This window comes from Peromyscus maniculatus, chromosome 10 (assembly GCF_049852395.1).
Source record: "Peromyscus maniculatus bairdii isolate BWxNUB_F1_BW_parent chromosome 10, HU_Pman_BW_mat_3.1, whole genome shotgun sequence".
NCBI lineage: Eukaryota > Metazoa > Chordata > Mammalia > Rodentia > Cricetidae > Peromyscus > Peromyscus maniculatus.
Window position 1 is genome coordinate 76,847,164 of NC_134861.1, and position 24,827 is coordinate 76,871,990.

Genomic DNA, 24,827 nt, shown 5'->3' on the forward strand with positions numbered 1-24,827 from the left:
TTCACAGATCCTTACATATATATTATTTTGATCAGGAGATAACGAGTTATAAACTTTTACATAACATTCAACTACAGAACTATTATGGTCAAATTTTTAAGTCATTGATTTGGGATTTATTGATTCTGATTTATTTAGTTCATCTTAATTGCAAATTGATTCCATTTTTGGTGTTTTGCTTCTAATTCTTGAATTTTGTTGCAGCCACAGAGAGCCATAGGAATAAATTTTTTTATTTTATAATTTTAAATTATTTGTTTTATTGATGCAGTTCATTTTTTTCTCTTCTTGGTAAGGAATACAGCTTTGACAGTAATAATTCAACAACAATAAAAATCTATACTTAAAATATAATTTTGTTAATACTATTGTTATTGATATTAATATTATACACTCTTAATACTTCCTAAGAATTTTTAATGTGTTTAATCCTTAGTGATTTAAAGGTATAATTATAAAAGGACCATCATCTTTATTTTACTCAGACTTCTGAATTAACTCTAAATATCTTTCCCTATCAACCTTCCTATAGTAGTACACAAAGTGATATTAGAGTCTGGTAGCACAAATTCAGGTGGGGCTGTCCCATTGACATAAAATACATTTGAAAAAGAAATACAGAGAAGCTAGGGATTCAGACCTAGCTAATCAGCTGATTAAACATTTTCCATGGTACTATGGTATAAATATTAAAATACAAAAGGTTTCCTCCATCATTTTTTATCACATTCACTAAAAAAAAAAAAAAAAAATTGAAGGAAAGGAGAATTTTTATTTCTTTGCTGAAGTTAGTCTTTTTTCGTTAGTCAGGAGAGCAATAATTGTATTTTAAAACTGGAAATGTCAGGACACCAGCCAGGATCGCAACAACCCTTTGGCTTCATAAAGCAAACATGTCATTCAACCATCCCAAAAGCCAACCAGAGGAGTGGTACTGACCACTCCAAGTGTTCTGACCTCCAAGTGGATGGGCTTACAGTTTGGCCCGAGTACTTCCTATTCCATTATTTACTGTGACTTATCAGTGATCAGATCTTTGTACGTGAGGACTAAACCCTCAAACATATTTCTCCTAACTCCATCTTTCTTCACACTTACCCTTACCTGGCATAAAAATTATGTAGTACTGTCTAAAGATATGTAGGAAACTATAATAGAAGGGGATATTTTTAACTCTTTAAATAATTTATTACCTTTATAGCTTTAGTTTCCAAGTAGAATTTCTCTCAAAAGCATATGTCCAAAATAATTATTTGCATAGTTGAATAACTTCTAAAGAAAGAGAGAGAATACCTTGGAATTAACTAGCTTTACTCATGTCTCTGTCTATAATCATCTATCTATACTGATACTGTGACTCATTACACAATTTGGTTAGGTTTTAAGTTAATGTTTGATTAAGGAACCTGTCTTGAAAATTCACATTGAGCTAAGTGTTTATAAAGTTATAATTTAATAGCTTTTTATATGGATTGTGGTTCTTTTAAAATATATATGTAATTGTTATCAAGTGACAGAGGCAAGTAAATATTCTCAATATCAACTTTTGGGTAAATTTTACAGAACTATTAAAATAAAATTTTAAGTATCATGGAGAATAAAATTAAAGAAAACTTTGCCAAAGAAAAGCTTTTTAAAATAGGTTTGTGTATATATATATATATATATATATATATATATATATATATTTTACTTCACTTTCAACAAATTAACATAAAATAAAAGATAACCTATAAGTGTCTGTTAATTTCCACCAAGAACATTTTAAAGCTGAGTATTCATAATCCCATAAAAACTTAAGAAAATTACAGTGAAATTAGTCATACAGCTTATAATGGGACTGTTTATCAATGACAGAAAATAAAAATGAAAATTATTCAATGTTATAAGCCTAGTCTATAAATATGTTTTAAAATGCAGGTAAGGAAATCAAACATTTATAGCTTTTCTGTGGTGAGAACAGCTTTGTCACCTGTTAGTTTGGATTTGGAGAGAGATAATAATCCTAAATTCTCTAAACTAATGTAAGACCTGCCCCTCCCACAAATGCTGAAACTTGCTGACATAGGCTGTCTAAAGTGATCCGTAGGTTAAAATCATTGCGTGTTTATAATGTTGTGCTGTAGGTGTAACAGATGTTTCTTTTTGTCTTATAAGTATTTTGTCTTATAAGAATTTTTATGTTAAATTTAAGCTTAGAATTCTAAAAGATAAAAAATTACATGTTAATTATTACACAAGTTAAGCCACTGCAAAAATATACCAAAATCCGGTGGTTTAAATCATTTTTCCTGGGAGTCTAGGGGCAGGTGGTCTAAATCGCATGCGTCAACTCAGCATTACTAAGAAGCTTTTACTTCTGTATCTGAGGCTCTATTGTGTCTTTCTTCTAGTCAAAGGGAAGAACAAATAGTAGAGGAAGCCCCAATCCAACCCCTTAATTAGTGAGACCTAGAAATGTCACACTCACTTCTGTCCACATCCCAGTGAACATTGCTCAACACACATCTGCAGGAGCTGAGAGAAACTGGTTTTAGCAGATTCTGCTTGGTGAAGCAGCTGATGTCCCTCACATGCTGAAGAAATTGCTGAATCCCTTTTTGATTACTCTCTTGTGACATTTCATACACAAAATAATATTTGACACATCAGTAGTCCTACTGCAAGCTGCCTATTTTAATTATTAAAGTATTTGTAAACCTTGATACGATATTGTAAGGTGTTTTTGCCTGTGACTATATGCGAACCACTGTATCTATCTGCTTGATACTTTTCTTGACTACTTACAGTAGAATAGAATTCCAATCCTATATCTATCTCACAGATAGAATATACTGATGCAACAGGGATGAATATAACTGTAAACATTACCATTTTGTTTTATAACATATAATAAATACACGATTTTCTACCTGAGTACATTATAGGAAGCAAACAATTGCTAAACATTCTTCTGTCTTCACATTTTATGGCACAATTCAAACAACTCTTGCAATTATGTTTATTGGCCTAAAATGTTCTTAAACTGTCCAGATTCAGCATTATCCAATAGAACTTTTCTGTGATGGTGGCATTTTCTAGAACTGTATCATCTAGATTCATATGTACCACCTGTGTGAGGTTTTGGATCATTTGCATTATGACTGGTGTGCCTAAGAAATGGAAATATAAACATTGTTCTGTTTTGATAAATTTAAGCTGCCAGTTGTGATTAGCACTCACCACATGGAGTACATAATTCCATTCACTCCTTGCTCCATCTACTGATTTATTTCAGTCACATCTCTTTCCCCACATCATACTACTTCCTAAATATCTTATCAGGCATTTAATTACTCGATATTTATATATTGAGTATTTTCTCCTTTGGATAAGAAGTTTTATATTAACCTTATTTTTTCAGTTTAAAGCTCTAGACATTCTATAATATTAAAAATATTTTATTGCTCAGATTAAAACTCATTTTTACAAGAATAATATAGATAATACTTATATTCTAATTTTGACCACTTTATAGATGCATAAACTGATACAACCACAAGTTAATTAGCTTTTGCCTACCATCATATGTATGTAGTAAATGTAGTAAATGATTGAGCTGGGATGTATGTAAACCTGAGGCAAGAAGGCTTCACATACCAGACTCTTATTCCATCTCATTTCAATATTTACTGTCTCATCATTCTAGAGAGTGAGTTTTTATCAGTGGTTCTCTTTATTCAAAATTCATCACAGATGGGCCTTTCTGAGAACATTATTTGTGTATTCATAATGCAGGAAAATATATTGCTTCTGGCAAGAAAAAAGAAAAAAGAGCTGTAATGATCAGATTTAACTCAGGTTAATCATAACCTCTATGTTAAAATTACTTAGAGGCATATTGTCCATAATTAAGTCATCTTATGCACTAATATTACAGAATAAGGGATACCTTTAAGTGACATGACATCTATCATTTTAAGCATGCCCCCAAGCCTTTTTTCAGATTGCTCATAAAATTTCTCATTCTCTAGAGAAATGTGATCTCTAAGAAATAAATGTCTCTGTCAAGTCACAAGTAATGTGAGCACATGATGAAAAAATGGAATTGCTGAGTCTCATATGGGATATTGCAGTATTGTAAAATTGATTTTCTTCCCTGGTATTTAAGTTCTCATGGTCATGTTAGGATTTACCTCCTGGATATAAAGGGAAGGTTATGATACCTTTTAGGGAGGTGGGAAATAAAGGCCTTTGGTGAAGAAAGTAGGAGGATATTTTTTTCACATGAAATTCTTTATCATAAAATGCTAATGTTGGTGTTCTTGTCTTTATGTCTATGCATTCTTTAGCTATGAGGATAACAGACCCTTCATCAAGTAAGAATGACCTGAATGGCTGATAAATTGCATTTATCAGTGTGGTCCCATGAACCAGCTGTCAGATCAGTACTGAGAGATCTCTAGAGCTTCTGTCATTCACATTGAGGCAGAAGAGCAAACTGTGCAGGAAACACTGGCGTACAACTTACATGCAGAGTCCTGCAGGTGTACTGCCAGAAAGGAACAAGAATTCTATGTCACCTCTGTTAATGGGCTATCACTTGAGTTCAGTGCCGCAGTAACAGCACTTTTCTGTGGTACAGACTTGTGTCTCTCTCATGGGGAGCTCCTCAAACTGGGATGTGTTCTTCTTTGCTGCGCATGTCCAAATTTCTGTTGTGCATTCAGGTATCATTCGTCTTAAATTGTTTTCTGACTTAGTAGGGGATCTTTAAAATGATTTCATGGATAAGAAACTACCCAGTTGCAATTAGCATTAATGATTTCCTTTATTAACTATAACAGTGGGGAAAGGCCCTTTAAATTTTACATATGTAAACTTTTCCCTTTGAAATTGGACACCTGTATCGTGATGGATAATCGAATTGCTTATGAATACATTGAAATTTTTGAAACGAATTTACAAGTCTGGACCAGCCTAACAAATGGAGAGATAATGGTAACAATTGGGTATTTGCCTAAATTTCAAAATTTACATGTCCTGCAAGAATCAACTCCGATTGGCCACCTGTGGGCTACCTTGCTGTAGACGTTCAGTTTGTTCTTCTGGTGAAGAGTCCTTTGTTTCCATTCCCCAATCCCATCACACTTTCTTCTTCATGCTTTTGCTTATTTCCTTCTTTGGAAATTAGAGCTCACTACAGTTCTAGACCATTTAACCCTTGGATCCATTGTATGTTTTCTACTGGATAATGGCTGACGTCAGTATTTTGTGCCATCTTTTGGTTTCTAAATCTAAGTAGACACTTTCCCTTTATTTAACGGTGATTCTTTCCATTTTTTCTTTTTTGGATATCTGTAAGGATCAGAAAGCTATTGTTTGTATGTTTCCATATTTTGGAATTCAGTTTTGAAATAAATATTAACATTTAAGATGTTTTCTAATTCATATAAGCAAATGTGCCAAATGCAAGAGCAAACCTCCTTTATTCAATAGTCTGGAAGCTTTATAACGGACCTGACATTTAAAACTGAAATATAATGCCTGATTGTGTTGAAGACTTATAACAATATTTATAATCAGTTTCAATAAGCCTCTGAGACCATATCTTAAAATATTTAAAAAAAAAAAACAAAATGATTGAATTCAGATTATGGTGAATTATGTAGTTTTTCCTCTTCTCTTTGAAAAGAATCAATTCCCCCAAATATTTCCTCCTTGGACCAGAAAAATGAAAAATAATAGGGTACTGAATAGAAATGTTAGCTTGATGTGTTCAAAGAAGGGATTCTGGGACAGTAAGCTATGGGCCTGTGAATGTGTAGGCATCTTGGATGCTTTGAGTCCTATTTCCCCTTCTACTTCCAAAGTTAAGAAGGATTCCATTTTCAGTTACTAGAGCCCCATTTATCAAAAAAGTTCATTTTGTGTTCATAGTAAGTGTGTAGCATGATAACAAATATGTGAACCTCTGTCACCCACTTATGACCATTAAACATGACAGCTTTGGAGGAAACCCAGCAAATGGAGTAAAGGTGACGACAGTTCACCTTTCCTGCTACACTACTCCATTCATACCACTCCATCCGCATTCTCAGCTTCATCCTCTGCCCAGTCTGTAGATGCTTCTGAGAGATGAAGACATCCTAGGCCTATCAAGAGGTTAAAGGCCTGATTTTGAAAAACCTAGTCCAACATAATCAACAAGATAGCACCCAAAAGCTAGAAGGTTGTTACTGGTAGAGTTAGAGGGGAACTTTTTCTTTTGCTGCATTTGCACTACATGTCTGTAGAATTGGATAAATGGGCCTGTTCATCTTTAAATATGTGCTTCAAATACTGGTTCCTTCTAGTCAGAGTTAGTTTTTGCCAACAAGTATAATAATTTTTAATAGGGAGAAAAGGAAATTTGGAAAAATGCGGTACAAACATATTAGATGAAGCATTAAGGACTGAATGCACCCAGCAAATATACAAAGGAGGCTGGTGAAGACTAATGTAACTTTTAAGACTTTTTCTCCTTTCCCATGCACCATAATTACATATCCATACCATTTGCATATGTATTGCAAAGACATGAATAATTTATGGCACAAATCTGCTTTTGCTTAAATGAATTTCTGTGTTCATAACATTTTCATCCATGTATATCACCCAAGCTTGATAACTTCTAGTCTCATTAAAATCTTAAAGCACTTATACATGCCACTTGTCTCTCATTTTCTGTCATTAAAACTTACCATAACTTTTTTTTTCAGTGTCAGTATCATTGATAGGACATGGTTATATTAACTCAGGACTAATTACTTGATAACTCTGAATTTTCTCCTCTCTCCGCAGGTCATGGGTGATAGGTGCAATAGCTCTTCTCTGCCTGTTAGGATTGACCTGGGCCTTTGGACTCATGTATATTAATGAAAGCACAGTCATCATGGCGTATCTCTTCACCATTTTCAATTCTCTACAGGGAATGTTTATATTCATTTTCCACTGTGTCCTACAGAAGAAGGTAAGCTACAGTTTTTCAAGATCAAATGGCCAATATTTCATGATGGTAAAGGATGCAGTCCCTATACACATATAGCATTCTTTGTTGTTGTTGTTGTTTTAATGAAAGATATTACTCAACTTTCTCAAAAATCAAATGTAACACATTACTTCATTTATTTTTATACTAGTAATGACAACATATATGCAAAGTAAAAATATAATAGTTAGAAAGGGTGTTCAGGTTAATAAAACCATATTTTGTTATTTGTACAATGCTCAAAAAAAGTGTTTTCTTACAGACTTGTTTGTATATCCATGGGGAGAAAAATGGAAGTTGTGTTTTAGAGAGTAACTTCTCAATGTAAATCATGGAATGGGCTAATTTTCTGATTTTCTGTATTGATAAAGGAATAAAATAATTTATCTAAAAAGCCAGTTTTAGTAATTAAGTATCTTGGTTCATATTTTTTAAACCATAAGATTGAATTTCCATTCTGATACTTTTCAACTCTATTAAAAATGTCTCTATAGGTTTTATTACATGGAGCCTTAGCCAGATTGCCTGGGTTTCAGTCTTAAGACCTCCATTTAAAAAGTTCTCTGATTTTCAGCAAGTTAATTAACCTACTCATATCCAAGTTTTCTCATATGTGACATGGAAGTAATGAAAATAAGTATGAAATATTTAAAGAAATGGCTTTCAAAATGAAGTGGCAAATATTTTAATGTCAGAAAATAATACTAAGACTTTAATTTTGTTTTGGTAAACAGGAAAAATGAGAACTAATTATCTCTATCTCTAAGATTTCTTTATTCAAGACTAAAAACCAAAGTACTGTCCAAAACAGACCTTAAGATTCATGACAACTTATTAAGGTGGACAAGTGGGCAAGAATAAGACAGATTTTTATTGTGTTTCACTTTTACCTGGTAAATGTCCACAATGTTTTCCTATGGTCACAAATGCAGTATAGATTAATAACCATCAGTCAGACTCCTAAATTGGATAACACATATTAGAGTGGATGAGTTTTATGATGATAGAGTCAAATTCACCACAAAGACTGGCTACCATTGGATGGATGAAGTCTGTCAAATGATATCCCCAAAATGTCAGTAGCTCAACTCACCATATGTTTATTTTCACTCAGTGACCCAATAAATGAAATACCCCATAAAGACACAAGCTTGATAAAGGCTTAACCAGTATCCAGCACATAATGTCGTAGTCATCATGGTTGATGACATCATGCAGATAACCTGGGAATGAAAGAGAACCTTGTGAAAACCATCTGGATGTGGCTTGTATCACTTATATTCACTTTCCATAAAACAGGACATAAAACAGAAAGTACCAGCTAAACTTCTTGGGGCAGTGGGAAAGACAGTTTAACTTTTAGCTTGTGTACCCAGAAGTAGAGCACCTGGGTATGGCCACCAGATGGTAATTAGCTGCACTTGATGGGTTTGAAGAAGAAGAGGAAGGCAAACAGTAAGGGAAAGGGCTGGGTAATTATAAAGGATTGAACTTTATCTCACCCTCTGGAGACGGAGAAGGCCCTGTTGAAGTTCTAGACTTGTGTGGTCTCCATCCTATGGCAAGCTAGACCAAGCAGCTAGCAGGGAGGTCTTCCTGTACTGCCACCCCAGGATCTCATCTAATCTTAATAACCTCCCAGAGACTCTGCCTCTGATACTATTAACATGTTAATTTGGGGATTAAGTTTCCAACAGATGAACTTTGCAGGGGACAAATCACACTAATGTATTGACTATAAGGGCACTTAAAGGATATATTTACTAAGCCATGATTGAGAATATATCTTTATGTTTATAATAAATAATAATCATTTCTCTTTGTATTAAAAGAATAAAGGTGGCATTTTTATTGTCAAGAACATGCCTCAGCATCAGCAAATATAAAAATTTAATTGCAGAAATAGTCAAATATTTGGCTTTGTCATTGCAGAATTATCTTTAAAAGCTTTCTGATTAAATTTCACTAATACAACTTTGCTCTTAACAATTGCTTATATATTGTGGCTAAATATATGCTATTCACTTTGAAGATTTTATATTTTATAAGGTTACTTGTTGATTGATTGAACTCGCAAATAGAAATTAAACCTTTTGAGTAGAAATTTATTTTCCAGTATGGGTTGTATGGTCTATCAATAATACTTCCACTGGCTACAATGGTCACTGTTGCCTTTTTTATGAATTCAGTTATTCATTACTTATTTATTTATTTATTCTTACTTGAGAGTATGGAAAAATATTCTATAAGTAAGGCCTATTTTTTTTTCTGTCCTCAATATTCTAGACATCGCACTGAAATCAGCTAGCATTATCCGATATCATATCATGTGAAGTAGATCAGATACTCTATGGACATGGCTCAAGTTAATCTTTTTCATTAAGACATATGCTGAACATTTTAAATTATATGAGCGCAAAAGAGAATTAGCACATTGAATCCTGTAGCAATGCAGCTGGCATGGAGATTGGCATTACCATATATCTAGATTTTCTGGTCCTTTATAAAATCAATGCAGAATATTCAATCTTTGTTGTAAAATGCAAATAGTTCACAATGAACTCCTTTGGCTTATCTAGTAGTATTTCTTTGGTAACTGGAAGAAAAATGCACCTTCAAATTTCTCTCTTTTCTTTTTTCTTCTACCACAATATTTGTTCCAGTCAAAAATCACTCTGGATTAAGGAAACACAATCATTGGCTGGGTACACCAGACAAAGAAAGTGAGATTAAAAGACATTAAAGTTCCTAAAGATGCTTCCAATTTTTAATACAAATTTTCAAACTATTCAATCACATGTATCTTTGATTAAGGATTATTTTAAGGCTTCCTAAATTGTAATCAAATTATTGCCACATTATTTTAAGAATAATCAATACCAAGCAGATATTCTATTGATTATTTAATAACTATCCTAATAATATGCTCTTCACTTGTCGATACTGTTAGAAAAGGATGCCACCTTCTCTCTTGTCCCTTATCTTTTCTCAACTTTATCTTGTAAATACAATAATTCTAAACTTTCTTTTCAGTTCTATCTCATAGTTATCTTTGATAAGTCTTATTTGGTTTCCACCACCCATGCCCACCAGGGCATTCTTCATTGATGTTTAATTCTACTCTGTTTCTCTGTCCCCGTTCTTTATGTATGAGTAGGGATGCTAGGTTCATACTAAGTAAGTGTTCTACTTCTAAGCTGTGTCCTTACCTTCTACTATTGGTACTAAGTAATTTATTTCCTTACTGTGATGAAATAACTGGCAAAAGCAACTTAAGGAAGAAGCATTTATTTGGGCTCACATTTTGAGATGGTACAGGATTTCACTGAAGTGAGGGCATGATGTATGTTTGGGGAGTGTAAGACACCTGCCATGCCAGGTCCTCAGTCAGGAAGCGGAGATGTTCATCTTTATTTCCTCAATACTTTGACGGATTAAGAATTTATTCCTCAGGGCTGTTTTTTTTTTAAAGTAACTATATTTATGTGTAATTATTGAGAACAATTTTAGGGAAGTATGTTAAAATATTTCAAAATTTTACACTAAGTCTTCAATTTTCAGGCTTAGAAGAAAAACGAACAAGAGATATAGATTTAAATGACATGCTTAGCCTAGTACAGTTCCCTTTCCTGTCTTTAAATATTAAATCATTTTCTTCTCTTTGTTCTCTTGGATTCTCTACCTCACTCTTTGCAACTTTCTCAATGATTTTTATCTAAAGAACATCAGTTAAAATACTGTTGAACCAATAGGTCATGCTCTAAAGTTAAAGCTAAAAACAGTGTCTTGAAAGTTTCAAATATTTGGTCTTTGAATTATGGGGGTAATACCACTGGGTGTTACTGATACAGTATGTATATTTACAAAGGTTACAGTAGCATGAAATTTAAGCTTGACAACATGATTTTTACTATTTTGTACTGGAAATAGATGATCCACAATTTTAGTTTCTGTGGAGTTAGGAAGTAATTATGTTCTTGAAAATAAAAGCTCATGTACACGTTATACCTTACTTCTTAGCTGAAATGGATGACACTCTAATAGAAGTTAACATCTCATTGGCTAGGTACGGAAAGAGTATGGGAAGTGCTTGCGCACGCATTGCTGTAGTGGCAAAAGCACGGAGAGTTCGATTGGCTCAGGGAAAACATCTGGTTCTCGAACTCCAGGACGGTACTCCACAGGCTCCCAGGTAAATGCAACCGGCTCCTTGAACTGAAATGATCTTTCCGTTTGTCGGTTTCTGGTCACCCCATCCCATGTGTTTGCCACATCAAGAGTTTGGTTTTGGTGTGAATGTAAGGAAACAGGAGGAACAAAACTTATTTAAAAATTACGGAAAATACAAAATATGGGTGGGGCTTATAAGACCCCTTTTCCGAATTCAGAGCCATCCCCAGATATGACTGGTGGGGAAGAGAAAGTCGGTGTTCTTCAAAGATGGGGACTCTCATATGCTGCCATGCTACATTAAATAGTTCAACACACATTTGAGTGATGGGCAATACTAATTAGACTCAGGGGATCATAAGGAAAACAAACAGACAGACAACAACAAGAGGATATGAAGTTGGGAAGGGAGCATTGTGGGAGGTCTACGAGAAGTTGGAGTAGAGAACATATCTAATCAAAATACATTGTGTGCATGCATGGAATTCTCAAAGGAAAAATTAAAGTTAAAAAATGTGTGGATTGTGAAATGTACAGTCTAAATTCACATAGTTACTATTGACATAAGAATGGTTACAGCAAACAGAGAAAGAAATTTGCCACTAGAGCTGAAATTTATACAAAGTTATATTTTATACTTATGATCCACAAATGTCTTAGACATTTGAATGTACATAATAATTCTCAGTTACATAACTGTAAAAAGTTACATACTATAAATGATATGTGGGAATGGAAAGATGGCTTACCTGTTAAGAGCACTAACTGCTTTTCCAGAACACCCCAGGTTTGATTCCTAGCACCTACATGTGGTTCACAGTCCCAAGGGATCTAAAACCCTATTCTGGCCCCTGCAGTTACTGTACACATGTGGTATACATGTGTATATGCAACCAAAACACCCATATAAATGAAGCAAAAATGTAAGAGAAAAAAATTGCAAAAAGAAAATGACATGTTGAGGAAAAGAATTATACTTCACACAATGTTATATGTTTGAAGACCAAATGATCCAGTGCATGTAAGAACAACACCAAACCATCTTTGGTATCCAAGTTCTATGGCATTCCCCCAAGTCGAGTAGGAAACATGGCTAAATTGTCCCGGGCTAAGGACATTTTATAAGCTCTTAGATAAAGTGTTTGCCATTTTCCAAGACCACAGTGTAGGACAGTGTGGGTCATGAGTGAATTTGTATTAGGACTGGCAGGCTAATCTTTGTGGTTTAATAGCAAATATGATAATGTCTAGATTGTTCTGAGGAAGGCTTAAATTAAGTAGATAAGTACAGTTTAAATGAAGAGTTCACTTTTCTTCTTTTATTTTTTGTAATTGTATATGTCAAACCAAGACTGTTGCACATGATGGGCAAATAGTGTACCTCCAATCTACAATTCCAGTAAATGTCTTTATCATTGGATTTGTTGATAAAGCTTAATAAATTAAGTTTATACAAACTTCTTTTTATATCTTAACAAAATCAATTCCTTTTGCCTGTAATAATTTATTTCCAAAGGAAACATATCTGGTTTTTTTTGTTTTGTTTTGTTTTTTTGTTGTTTTTGGTTTGGGTTTTGGTTTTTTGAGAGAGGGTTTCTCTGTATAGCTTTGGAGCCTGACCTGGAACTTACTCTATAGACCAGGCTGGCCTCGAGCTCATAGAGATCCACCTGCCTCTACTTCTTGAGTTCTGGGATCAAAGGCATATGCCTCCACAACCCACTCACATCTGGTTATTTTAACCATATCAACTGACTATAGATTTAAAGACCTAGCTAGTGTGGAACTCATAAATCAAAGTTGATCATAAACACTATCTTCAAACTTAATGGACTTTTATTTTGCAAATGAAACCATAAGCCTAATATTAGTCTAGTATAATGCACTAAATTTTGACAAGTACCCTCTAACTTTCACAATGTATCTGACTATCTTAAATATCTTAATAACCACAAGTCATAAAACTTAGTCCAAACATATTGTGTAATCATTAACACTTCAAATGTAATCTGTTATTTTCATAACTTTCTGAGGTTTCAGTGTAACAAATTAGGGCTTGAAAGATGTATTCACTCAGGTGGACAGAGATTCATGAGTTTAGAGTTTTCAGTCTGTACATCAGACACGTGAATATGAACTTAAGAATCAGGGCAAATCAGGATGATGCTTCAGGCAACATCCTCCTCTTGTGAACAGTGACTTTATTACTACAGAATAACTTCTGCCCCTCCCTCTTTTTCTACTAACAGTTTCAACAGCTTTTGAATTAAAATGGCTGAGAGTCTGCATATTGGCCGGCCTGGTTGGACTCAGCCTGCATTCCACATGACTAGCTCATTACGTATCACCCCATGGTCACTTTTATTGACAAATATCACTATGAAAGTATAATGTTGAAGAATTTCAGTTGAGTTACAGCAGACTGATGTGATACTTGACAGTGTCTTTGGAGAATGAAATAAGCAATGCAGTTCAATAACCTTAATGAAAGTGAACCAACACTACGGTTCCCTAGTCTTACCATTTACTAGTCATGGCTTAAAAAAATGAGTTTTTCTTATTGTTCTTTTGCTTTTATTATATAGAGTCTCATTATGTGGTCCACAAATTGAGAACCTATTTCCTCAGCTGTACAAGAGCTAGGATTATAGGATTTAACTTTTCTTTTAGTCAGAACCAAGTTTTAATCTGATTTACACAGTTTTCCCATGTATAAAATGGTAGCAATAGTAGTAGTTTCTTAGGCTGTCATGATTAAGCACACAAAACATTTTTAATAATAAGAGATGTTCAATAAATTGGTAGGTGCTGTGACTTATTCTTGTCCCTTTCACAGGGTAGAATGTCACATATATTATAACTTGGATGTTTTCTTCACCTTTCCAGTTTATAATGTAGTTTATATTAGTTTTATACATCATATAATGCTTATTGTTGTTAGTTGTGACAATATGATCCTACCTAAGTGATAGGTGCTTACATTCTGTCTGAGTAAAACAAATGTCTAGTGGATGGAGAGATGGCTCAGGGGTTAGGAGTGCTCACTGCTCCTCTGGGTTTGATTCCCAGCACCCACATGGCATCTACGGCCATCTGTAACTCCAGCTCCCAGGTATCTGATTTCCTTTACTGGCCTCCACAGACACTGCATATGTATGGTGCACAGACATTCATACAAGCAAAACTCCCATAAAATGAATACTAATCTCAAAAGTCCTTTTGAAAGCAAGTAAATATGTTTCAATATTAATTGTGACTTTTTGTAAGAAAATGTTAATTTTTCACCATTATAAAAGAAAAAAAATGTGCCATAGGAATACAAATATTACATCAGAGAGCCACTAAAATAGTAATTACTATGTATTTTATTTTTGAATTTAGAATAGAGTGCATCCTGTATAATGCAATAAATCTTTGAAACTCTGAAGATAAAATGGTTGAAAGATAACTTCCCTTATATTTTAGAACTTTAATTCTCATGTTGATAGACAAGAATTTATTTACAGACCAAAACTAAAATCAGGTTTCAAAGCTGCTAGAGAAAGAAGTAAAATGGCAATGTGAAGTCCCTAGGTGAACTCACAGATGCAGTCATAGAGAAAGATTTTTTTTTTTGAAGTTGATACTTATGTCAACATCTAAACAGTATTCTCTATCAGAGAAGGGATTTCAGAATAACACAATTCAGGGTGAGAGAAGACCTAGTATGAGACACTTGAGGCCAAGGAAATTATCAAATTCAAAAATATGAAGAACATCATTAGATAGTTAACAAAGTTCCTCAGAGAGGTTGGGAGACCCAGACATGCTGAGGCAATATTGGAGATGAAGCCATAGGAAAACACAAGAGATCCCAAAGTATTGGTGACTGTGTGCAAATTCAGATTTTATTTTTATTATTTTGAAAACATGATGAAGTGGCTTAGAAAAAGAAGAGATAAAATATTATCCACATGTACCAAATATTCTATAGTAACTGTAGTTTTGGAGGGCATGACTGGCAAAACAAAGAGTCAGAGTCCTCCTCACCTCCAGGTACCATTTACTTACTTCCTGGTGGTAACAACTTATCAAAGATTAATAATATGGGAATCAGGCCAACATCAATTTATAGGGCTATACACGGAGAGATTTTATAGTGTTGAATGAGAGAATGTTCTACTCACTTTGATCACCCTGTGATCGTTTTGCTATTTATCTTACATCATTTATTTTATTGTATTTGGATGTATTCACCTTTCAATACATAACATTTTAAAAATAAAACAATGCATGTAATGAATATGAAAATATGTAAGTATGAATGAACATCTGTGGATCCAGCATTCAGATTGGGAAACAAAGTGTCCCCGGTTGGTGTTCCCCACCATGTGACATCTCCCTCAACCATCTGTATACCTCTCCCCAAATTCTGAATTTTCTTATTTCATTGACTGACTCTCTTGTTCTCTTCTCCTTCATTTTGTCCTTTATTCTCTCTTTCTGTAAAGTGGCATCTTACTGTATGAATATGGTGTAATTGTTTCCTTCGTCTCTATAGTCTAGGACATGTCCTGTTGTTGTTGACGATGTTGAGTTTTGCTGTATATGCATGTGCCCATGTGTCTACACCCCAGTCTGGGAGAAGTGTGTGCTGTATATCAATATGGCTGACTAATTCTCAATGTATATTAAGATTTATACAATTGCCAGATACTCTAAGACTAACTACTACTATTCAAATATAGTGGGAACACAACCAGCTTGTGAGTTTGGGTTCACTTTTAGTAGCTCCAAAGTTTATTATTAAGCCTCTCATCTCTGGAACAGCCTCTGGAAGTATGTCGTTCCCTCCTCAGAATAGCAGTATTTTTTTTTTTTTATTTTTTTATTTTTTTATTTTTTTTTGGTTTTTTGATACAGGGTTTTTCTTGAGTAGCTTTGCGCTTTTCCTGGAACTCACTTGGTAGCCCAGGCTGGCCTCGAACTCACAGAGATCCGCCTGCCTCTGCCTCCCGAGTGCTGGGATTAAAGGCGTGCGCCACCACCGCCTGGCTTAATCCCCAATTTAATAGGATGGCAAAACACAATAAAATAAAAAACTTCTCCCCCAGACTAAAACTTTCTTTGTGAGTGATCTGCCTCTTGGATATTTGAATAAATAGAAATCACAATGGAAGACTTTTCAGGTATCTATAGAGCTTCCTACCCTGAGGTGATGAATACAGCTGAGATATCTACTTTTAACACCTCAAAAGAAAAGTCAGGAGGTAGGTAATCCCTGAGATGTCATTGGTCTCCTTGAAAAACTTCTGGAAAATGTACCTTCAAGAGCATTTCAATAGTAATCTGTGTTCTTTTGTTAGTAGACTCTTATGAGAGTCTGAATTTTTAATTTGCTTTACTTTTGAAACTTAAGTTTTCTGGAGTATACATCTCTGTGTTTAACTTGGTTACACTGGTATAGTACTTTGCCTCTTTCATCGTCCACAGTTTTAATTGTTATGGCATGGGCATCGAAGAAAATGCCTAATGACAAGAAAAGAGCATCACTAATTTTATTTCTGATGTTTTCATGCCACTGCTTTGGAAGTGTATAGAAATGTTTCTTTGCTAGATGCTAGGAACAGAGACCCACATAGCTTTGAAACAAACTTTAAAGTATGTGTGAAAAGTCATTTTCTCATGAGTCTGTCTCCTTCTTCCTTCTCAATTCAGAGCCGAATTCGGAGAATGTGGAATGACACTGTCCGGAAGCAGTCAGAGTCGTCCTTCATTACTGGAGACATAAACAGCTCCGCATCACTCAACAGAGGTAGTTAGGAATGATGTTTCATAGTTATTGCTTTTCTGAAGAATGTAGGAAGTTCTTAAATGCATTGCTACATATATACATGTTCTGACCCCTGTTTTATGTACTAGAAATATCATAAGGGTTTGAACCTGGTGAGTGCAGCATTGTATTTCATTATTAATAATAGACTTTTTTTTTTTTAGTACTGAATTTTCAGGAAATCTTTTCTGAGAGAAATTTTAAAAAATGAGAAACTTATTTTCCTAATCATCTGCCACTGTGATAAACTGGTGAGGCGTTAGGCCTCATTGAAAGGAGTGAAAATGGGCAATTATATAACTATATAGTCACCTAAAGCATTGTAGAGTTCCTATTGTCCCAGGTATAAGTCAAGTTCATCATCCTTTTGGAAGTAAAAATAGACTGTCCAATACATAGTTGAGGCAAGATAAGGGAAAATTAACTCTAGTCTTAGTGTCAAACATACATCCAGATAATCTTGGACATTTAAAGACCTAGCGTGAAAGTAATGTTCATAATGTTTTATGAATGGGGAGGGGGTGTTCATGTAACATTTGTGGATGAAATGCTCTAAGATCACCATTTAGACTTTGAAATCAAGTTAACAAAATCTGCCATTTTGTTTGTGAGAATCAATCAATCTATATGTATCTCTCTGTGTTTCTCTATCTCTCTTGAGTTTATATGTGCATGTGAATGTACATGTCAGTATGTGTGTGGTATGAGGCAGAGGGAGGGAGAGAAAGAGGGAGGGAGAGAGAAGAAAAGAGAGATCAGAAATAACTTGGCTGTCATAGAAATGAGTGAATACAATTTGAAGTGAGAATTGGAAAGCACTTACAGTTTTATCTGGGAAGCTGTCATTTTTATGAACTAAATTATTCTTTTTACTAACATTTTTGTTCTTGCCTTAACGTCAAACAAATTGATCAGTCTGTTTTAAGCCTCTTTTGTAATGCTACTTAGAAACAGATTATACAGCTATTTCGCTTTATCATTAGGAACTCTGATGTTGGAGCTCCAGATAGCCTCACATAAAAGGTCTCATATTCATAGAGTTACATATAAAGCGCTAGGATAAAGGGTATGCAAGCTGAGTTTGTTGCCAACATACATGGTTTACTCTAACCTTGCTGAGTGACAGGATTTGGATTTATTTGAGTCATGAGATAGTAACTGTAATTACTGATGACTTGAAATTATCTGTATTGCTTTATGATAAGTAAAAATAGTGAGAGGGAATTATTCATCCAAATACAAGAAAGGGTATTGAAGTGAAAAAGCCACATTCTTATTTCCTTCATAATCCAATTTTTATTCACTAGATTATGCTCATTTAGAAAGTTCCTCTCATGTTTTCTTCATGAAAATTGACAGAAATATCAGTATTTCCTCACTTTCTTCCATAAATCATCACGCACGCCTCAGTGGCCTTGAAATTACTTTGCTGCCTGTGTGACTGATAGTCTTTGATGTTAAATAATAGCATCTGTAGAGGTTTTGCTCTTTGATCCTACAAACCAAACTAGCGTTATCAATAAGATACTGACAGAGTATCTAGATTCCAGAGATCCCAGCAGCCACCGAAGAGTTTTTGTTTACAAAGATTGAGAAAATAGGATTTGAATGATACACTAGTCTTTTGGCCTATTGTGAGGATGGATACACTGTGTGAATTATTTTTTTTCTAGTGTTGTGATCAGATTTAATGTAAAGAAACTATGCTATGCAAGTTCAGTAATAAATGCTTTCATGGGCTATTTTTGTGGCATTAAAGTCAAGCACATTACATAATATCTTTTTTTTTTATTTCTTTTCCACTAGTCCCCTCAAATTTCATCAGTTTTGACAACAGTGATCTGAGCATGACTGGGCCAATTTGAAATAAATTTAAAGGAAATGAACATATTTTTTACTGGCTGATTTTATATGTTAGTTTGTTCATTACGAAAATTTCAATACAAAAGCTTTTAATTTTGGAGTCTAAAATTCTTATAACAAGAATAAGTTATTTTGGTAATGACCTAGGGGAAAGGGTGAATAGGAGTTTTTGGGTTTTTTTTTTTTTTTTTTTTTTTTTGACATGTGTTCAGGTTGGGATCTTTTCAAGATATATATTCATCGTTTTACTTGCAATATTAGTGGTGCTGGAAGTCACGGGGCTTTTCGTCATTATAAACTGGTGTGACACAAATATCCCAACTGAGGAACGCTTTAGTTTATTCTCATCGGCTTTTTTCTTTGAAATTTTCATACATGTATACCATGTATCCCAATCGGATCCCTCATTCCCTTCCCATCTCGCTCCAGGACCACCTGTCACATCTTTCTCTAAGTTCATGTCTTCAAATTATTTATTTATTTTTATTATTTTAAGTTACAGAGTTCAGTTAATGCCAACCATATGCTCATGGGTATGAGATTACCCTTAGGGGTACAGAACACTCTTCAAGTGACCATACTCTTGAGGAGAAGTGGCTCTTCCTCACCCCCATAACCATCAACTGCCAACTAGCATCTAACTAGGAAGAGAGCCTCAGAAGACCCTCCCCAATTAATCCCATTATTTTTTAAAATCTCACATGATTAGAATACTTTGAAATTTTATTTCTTCATAATATTTCTCTAAAGATAGTCTTTAACCTCCTTCTTTAATCTTGTCTTATTCCCCAGGATCTTATCTTCCCTGCATTCAGGCGTGTGTAACATATTTAGGTATGTGACATCCAAGATTCCTATTTCCAAATAGACACGTCAGTCACATCAACAATATAATGAACCACATCTGTGTACTCTACAGATTATATCCTCTATCATTAAACTAAACATCTTAGATACTACATCTTTGCATCTTCATATATTCTAACCTCCCATTCATTCTTAGGTTCAGCTATAAAATGTAGAAATTCTAATTCCATATCTTAATTAGATATGCACATCTTTTTTTTTTTACTTTAAGAGTACTGACCCTTGGAAACTATAAGCTATGGTTTAAGAATTTTTTTATTTTTAATATAGGTTTTCTTTCAAATCATATTACTGCTTATTATATCAGAGGAATATCATTTTATTATTTGTATGTCTCAACCTATGTTCTTTCAAACAATCACACCATCTCAGGATGAAGAGTCTGTCATACAGGACAGAGACACTTGTACTATTTTTTGTTGGTGTTTGGGTTTTGTTAATTTGTCTGTTTTTTCATCTGAGATATTCTTTTCTTAATCACCCTGTTACATTGTATATATTGACTATAACGGATATCTTTTTAGATTTCCCAGTAATAACAAACTTGATTGCTATTTGGACTTTATTCCTAGATGTTATATAAAACCCTGAAAATTTATTGCTAATTTTCCATGTAAAGTCTTATATAGTCTCTCTGCAAGTCTGTTGTTTGTCCACTAGTCTTTTTTAAATGTTCATTTAGGTTTGTACTTCGACTCTCAGAACTCAGGAAATTTTTTTCTATAAATATTCCCTAAACATTTCAAAAAGTTTTTTTTTCTTTCCCATGTGCTTGGCATAGTGTTGCACACCCGGGCAAATCTGCCCTTCATTCAGCCAGAAGCACTAGCAAAGTAACATTTCTAATGGCGCTATCCCAACTGGAAGAGGGACCTTAGGAACAAGCTGTGTAGTTAATGTAGAGTTTGAGCTGAGAGTGACACCCAGAGAAGCCAACTTTTCCACAAGCTTGATTGTCAGCTAGAGGGTTTGTTCACTGGGTTACTAAAATATTAACTATTTTGTTGGAAGGCTGAGGCTGTGCTCTACCCCAGCTCCTCCCAAGACTACATACAAATAAATCAAAATGGTGTATTTCTTTTTTTATGAGTTTATGACTATGAAAACACCAGCTATTTTGTTACAGCTGCTGTTTTTATAAGTGTATCACAATTTTCTTTATGCAGAGATGTGCTGATTAGACGTGTTAGTGTAGTTATTTTTTTCACTCATAACTCCTGCTCACTATCTGTGCTTAGGAAATCTCATCTTGAATCACTGTAAGATAATACGATCAACAGTAACTGACACTTGAGTTTAATCCAAAATTTTGGATTAAATAGAAACTGAGATTCTGAAATTAGATTTTATTATGTTTTTGTTATAACAAGTATTAAAATTACATTTAGTTTACCTTCTATTTAATTAATTGAGTTCAGACATTTTTTTTTTTTTACAAAACCAAGGTTTTCAATCTAGCTCCTCCAACGTGGTGGGTGTCTCAAACCTAACTGTCCCACCTCACAGTAATTTCAAAACTGGAGTTCTTCTGAATTAGAAAAAAAATTTTTTTTCCTTATGGAGAAATGACTTGGCTAGTATCCTAAGCATTATTTCTAACCCTTACTTTCCTGCTTCTGTTTTGTTAACCTACCACACAAGTGGATATGATCTAAATGTTATATATGGAATTTAAGCAGAAAGGCTATAGTTATTTAAGCCATGTTGACTTGTTTCATGTTCAGATAATGTTCTTTACATGTGTAGCACGTATTTACTGATACAGGTAGATTCTTATTTCAGGGTTCAGAGTTGTATCAGTCTGCACAAACATTCTTAATACATGTATGTAGTCAGTAAAATTATGATGGCCTCTGACAGCCCGTTTATGTTCATAGATTTGTAAGAACACAGCTACCAGCCTTTTAAAAGCTGGCCTGACCTGCTAGCAGCATTGCTGGTGAAATGGGGAAAGATTGCCACTGGGGAGACATTTGCAAGTCCTGACTGGATTCTGTTGCCTCACACAGTAGTTCTAAGAATTACGCAGTTCAATTCAGTGACTTCTGGCAAAGGGATTCGTCTCTCAGAGTCCATGGAATAAGAATCTAAATGGAATGAAAACTGATTCTTGCCAGTATCTCAAGGAACCAGACATAAAAATTCACTGTTCACTGCTCAGGGTTTCCTTTCCCTTTTGTTATCCAGAAAAAGGTGGGATGAATGAGTTGGTTCCCCAAATGCCAAGTAGAACAAAAAGTGAAAATTTACCTAAAATGATCCCAGCTTGAGGATAGCAAAACAAAAAACAAAAAAAACCATAAATAAATAATAAAATAAACAAACAAATAAATAATTATGATGAGTTAGCTATTCTAAATTAGAAAAATGCAAATTACATCTGTCTATTCCTGTTTTCCATTTTGCTTTGGAGCTCTGTTTTAGTATCAACCAAATAAAGATAATGTATTTTTTCCTTTCTTATATCATGATATAGGCAAACACTGTCTCCTGTTTATTTCCAAACCCTACCCTACCCTCCAAAAGCTTAGGGAACACTAGTTCAATTCAGACAGCCTTGCTAAATAACCTTTATGTAGCAGAGTAGGGATGTGACTAGACGCGTTTTTTAACTCATGTCTTCTCAGAGACCCTACTGTCTTTCTCAGGAGGTTGGCCACTGAAGCAGAAGCGACTTCACAATAAATCACCTGCTACCTTATTAATATTCAGGCTTCTAAACATATTTTGTTTTTATGCTTTTAAAGTAAATGCAAATGAACAAATATAAGGGGTGTTTGACTGTGATTAATGATTTATATAAATTAAAGCTACTAGAGTAAAGCCGCACATGCACTCAGTGCACTTTATTAATATCAGTAAATATAATTTGATTTATATGCATAAAATAAGTGATATTGCCCCAAAGCCTTGCTGTTCTGTAGGATTATAAAATCACTCACTGTAAATATTAACCAGCTCCTAATATAATCTGACATCTCCTTTTGAAGTTTGCAAAACGATTTAATAATCTGCTGATAGCAGTAGCATAACTTTATAAATCAGAACAGAATGCCTAACATACTTTTTGTTATGAGCAGGCATTATGAGGAGCAAATGAGTATTCTGGGGCATAACTCAGCTTTTCTACTATTATATTTATTCTAGTAGCTTTGTCATTTCTATTACTACTATAGGGATGAGGACTTTCTATGTCAGTTTCTTCCTTTGTATATGTCTTTAATAAAAACCTAAAAAGGGACAATGAGATAAAGAATTCTGTGTCAGAAGACACTTTTCTGTTAGAAAATTAATGACGTGCAGCATGACTACAAATTTTAACGGTGAGAAACGGAGTCAAATAGAGGAGTCATAGTATTACCACGATCCCTAGCTTACGGAGGCCAAGTGTGATCAGAATGAATGCCCCTCCACTGGCAAAAGGAAAAACATTATCTATCAGTTTCTGTCAGTTAGGGGTAAAGCTATTTGTTTTAACTTCTTGGCAGAGAAGAGAAAGTGTTTCTGATACTCAGCACTCCTTCTGCTCCTCTTCACCTCTGCCCTGTTATATATTTTCAAAAAGAATTGCTTTTGTTAATTTGCCTACCCCCTCACCTTCCCCATGTCCTGGGCCTTTCTTGTATCATCCCACCCTGAGTTCCTGTCGCATTTGGCGTTCACCTTCAACACCTCTTTCCTTCTCTAGTTGTTTCTTCTTTAGTTTGGTTGCCTTTACCTTCAGTGACACATCTGCACACCTACATTCAAAGCCAGAATCCGTATACAAGAGAGAACATTTGATGTTCTTCAGACATAGGTTTTTGTGTATTGTATTGCTAGGCAAGCGTTCTACCACTGAGCTAAATCCCCAACCCCTGCTTTTGGTTTTATAGATCAATTTTTATTCAGAGTGGGCCTTTTGAAGGTGATTTTATATGTTACATATTTTTTTAAAAAAAATCAAAATAGTGAATTTTACTAAAAGCTTTATATTCCTGATTTCAGTAAACTATTTTATGTTACTAAGAAGTCATAGTTTCATTGGTTCAGAAGTTTATTTGGCAAAAATGACCAAAAACATGAAATTTAAATTTAAATCTTTTTTTTTTTTTTGGTTTTTCGAGACAGGGTTTCTCTGTGTAGCTTTGCGCCTTTCCTGGAACTCGCTTTGGCCTCAAACTCACAGGGATCCGCCTGCCTCTGCCTTCTGAATGCTGGGATTAACCATTTCCAGAAAATGAATCAGTTCTGCTTGAAATCTGGAATTGTATATTTTTCAATAAGTTATGTTTATTAAAAAGGAACTCAGGCTTACTGCTATTTTCTGTGGTTAAGAAAAGTCAGCCTGTTAATTCCCAGCCTCAGTATGCTTTTTATAAGTGCTTGGCCAGCCCTAATTTCCAGCTAAGTAGAACACGTAAATACATGCTTTAACCACAAAACGTGAAGTTTAGAAGTGAATGACTAGCTGACATAGAAGGACACACTTGTTACTTCATCAATGAGGTGTCCCAATGAAGAGAATTGTGAGTGGCAGTCTGGACTGCTCAGTGACACTTCCTCTCAGCAGTAATGAAATTAACTGAAACAAAACAAAATGGAGCACCCTAAAGGAACATAGTTCCCATCACATGTAAGAGTGGCTGCTTCCTCTGTTGTGAGCAAGTTTCATGGAGAATTCTGAGTTCCAATCCCACCACTGTTGGCTTAAGTCTCCAGACTCTGTGCCGCAGTTTTTTTCCCATTAATTTTTGAAGCCATCACTCAATATCTAACGCATCTCATCAGCAATGTATTCACTGTGTTGCTTCTGATAACATGCAGGAAATATCAACTGAGAAGGAAAACTGAATTTTAAAACCTTTAGAAAAAAATCATAGGTTGTCTTAGAATTCAAAACAAAACAATACAGAAATAGTGTATATAGAAGAGGTCAGTGTCCAGGTTATATAAGGGATAGCCGCACATTAATAAATAAAATTCAGTAATTCAGAAGCAAAGACAAAAATACAAAAACCAAAAAAAAAAAAAATCAGACAAAAACCCCTGCAGGTTAGGAAAACAAACTCTAGGTCAGAAACATGTCTTGCAATGTGGATTACAGAGGACAGCAGTAACAGGAGG

At 34.4% G+C, this 24,827-nt stretch overlaps 1 protein-coding gene across 24 annotated transcripts in view; it reads left to right on the plus strand.

Moving 5' to 3' along the window:
- Positions 1 to 24,827, plus strand: part of Adgrl3 (adhesion G protein-coupled receptor L3) — a 747,948-nt gene that overhangs the window by 674,322 nt on the left and 48,799 nt on the right. For 15 of the 24 annotated variants that reach the window (XM_076546498.1, XM_076546503.1, XM_042257561.2 and 12 more), the window contains 4 exons: positions 4,332 to 4,358; positions 6,823 to 6,991; positions 11,076 to 11,201; positions 16,877 to 16,973. In XM_076546498.1, coding sequence (XP_076402613.1) covers positions 4,332 to 4,358; positions 6,823 to 6,991; positions 11,076 to 11,201; positions 16,877 to 16,973 — 419 coding nt within the window. Of the gene's footprint in view, positions 1 to 4,331; positions 4,359 to 6,822; positions 6,992 to 11,075; positions 11,202 to 16,876; positions 16,974 to 19,646; positions 19,712 to 24,827 lie in introns of those variants that run through there. The other 9 variants (XM_076546504.1, XM_076546501.1, XM_076546494.1 and 6 more) reach the window with 2 other exon arrangements.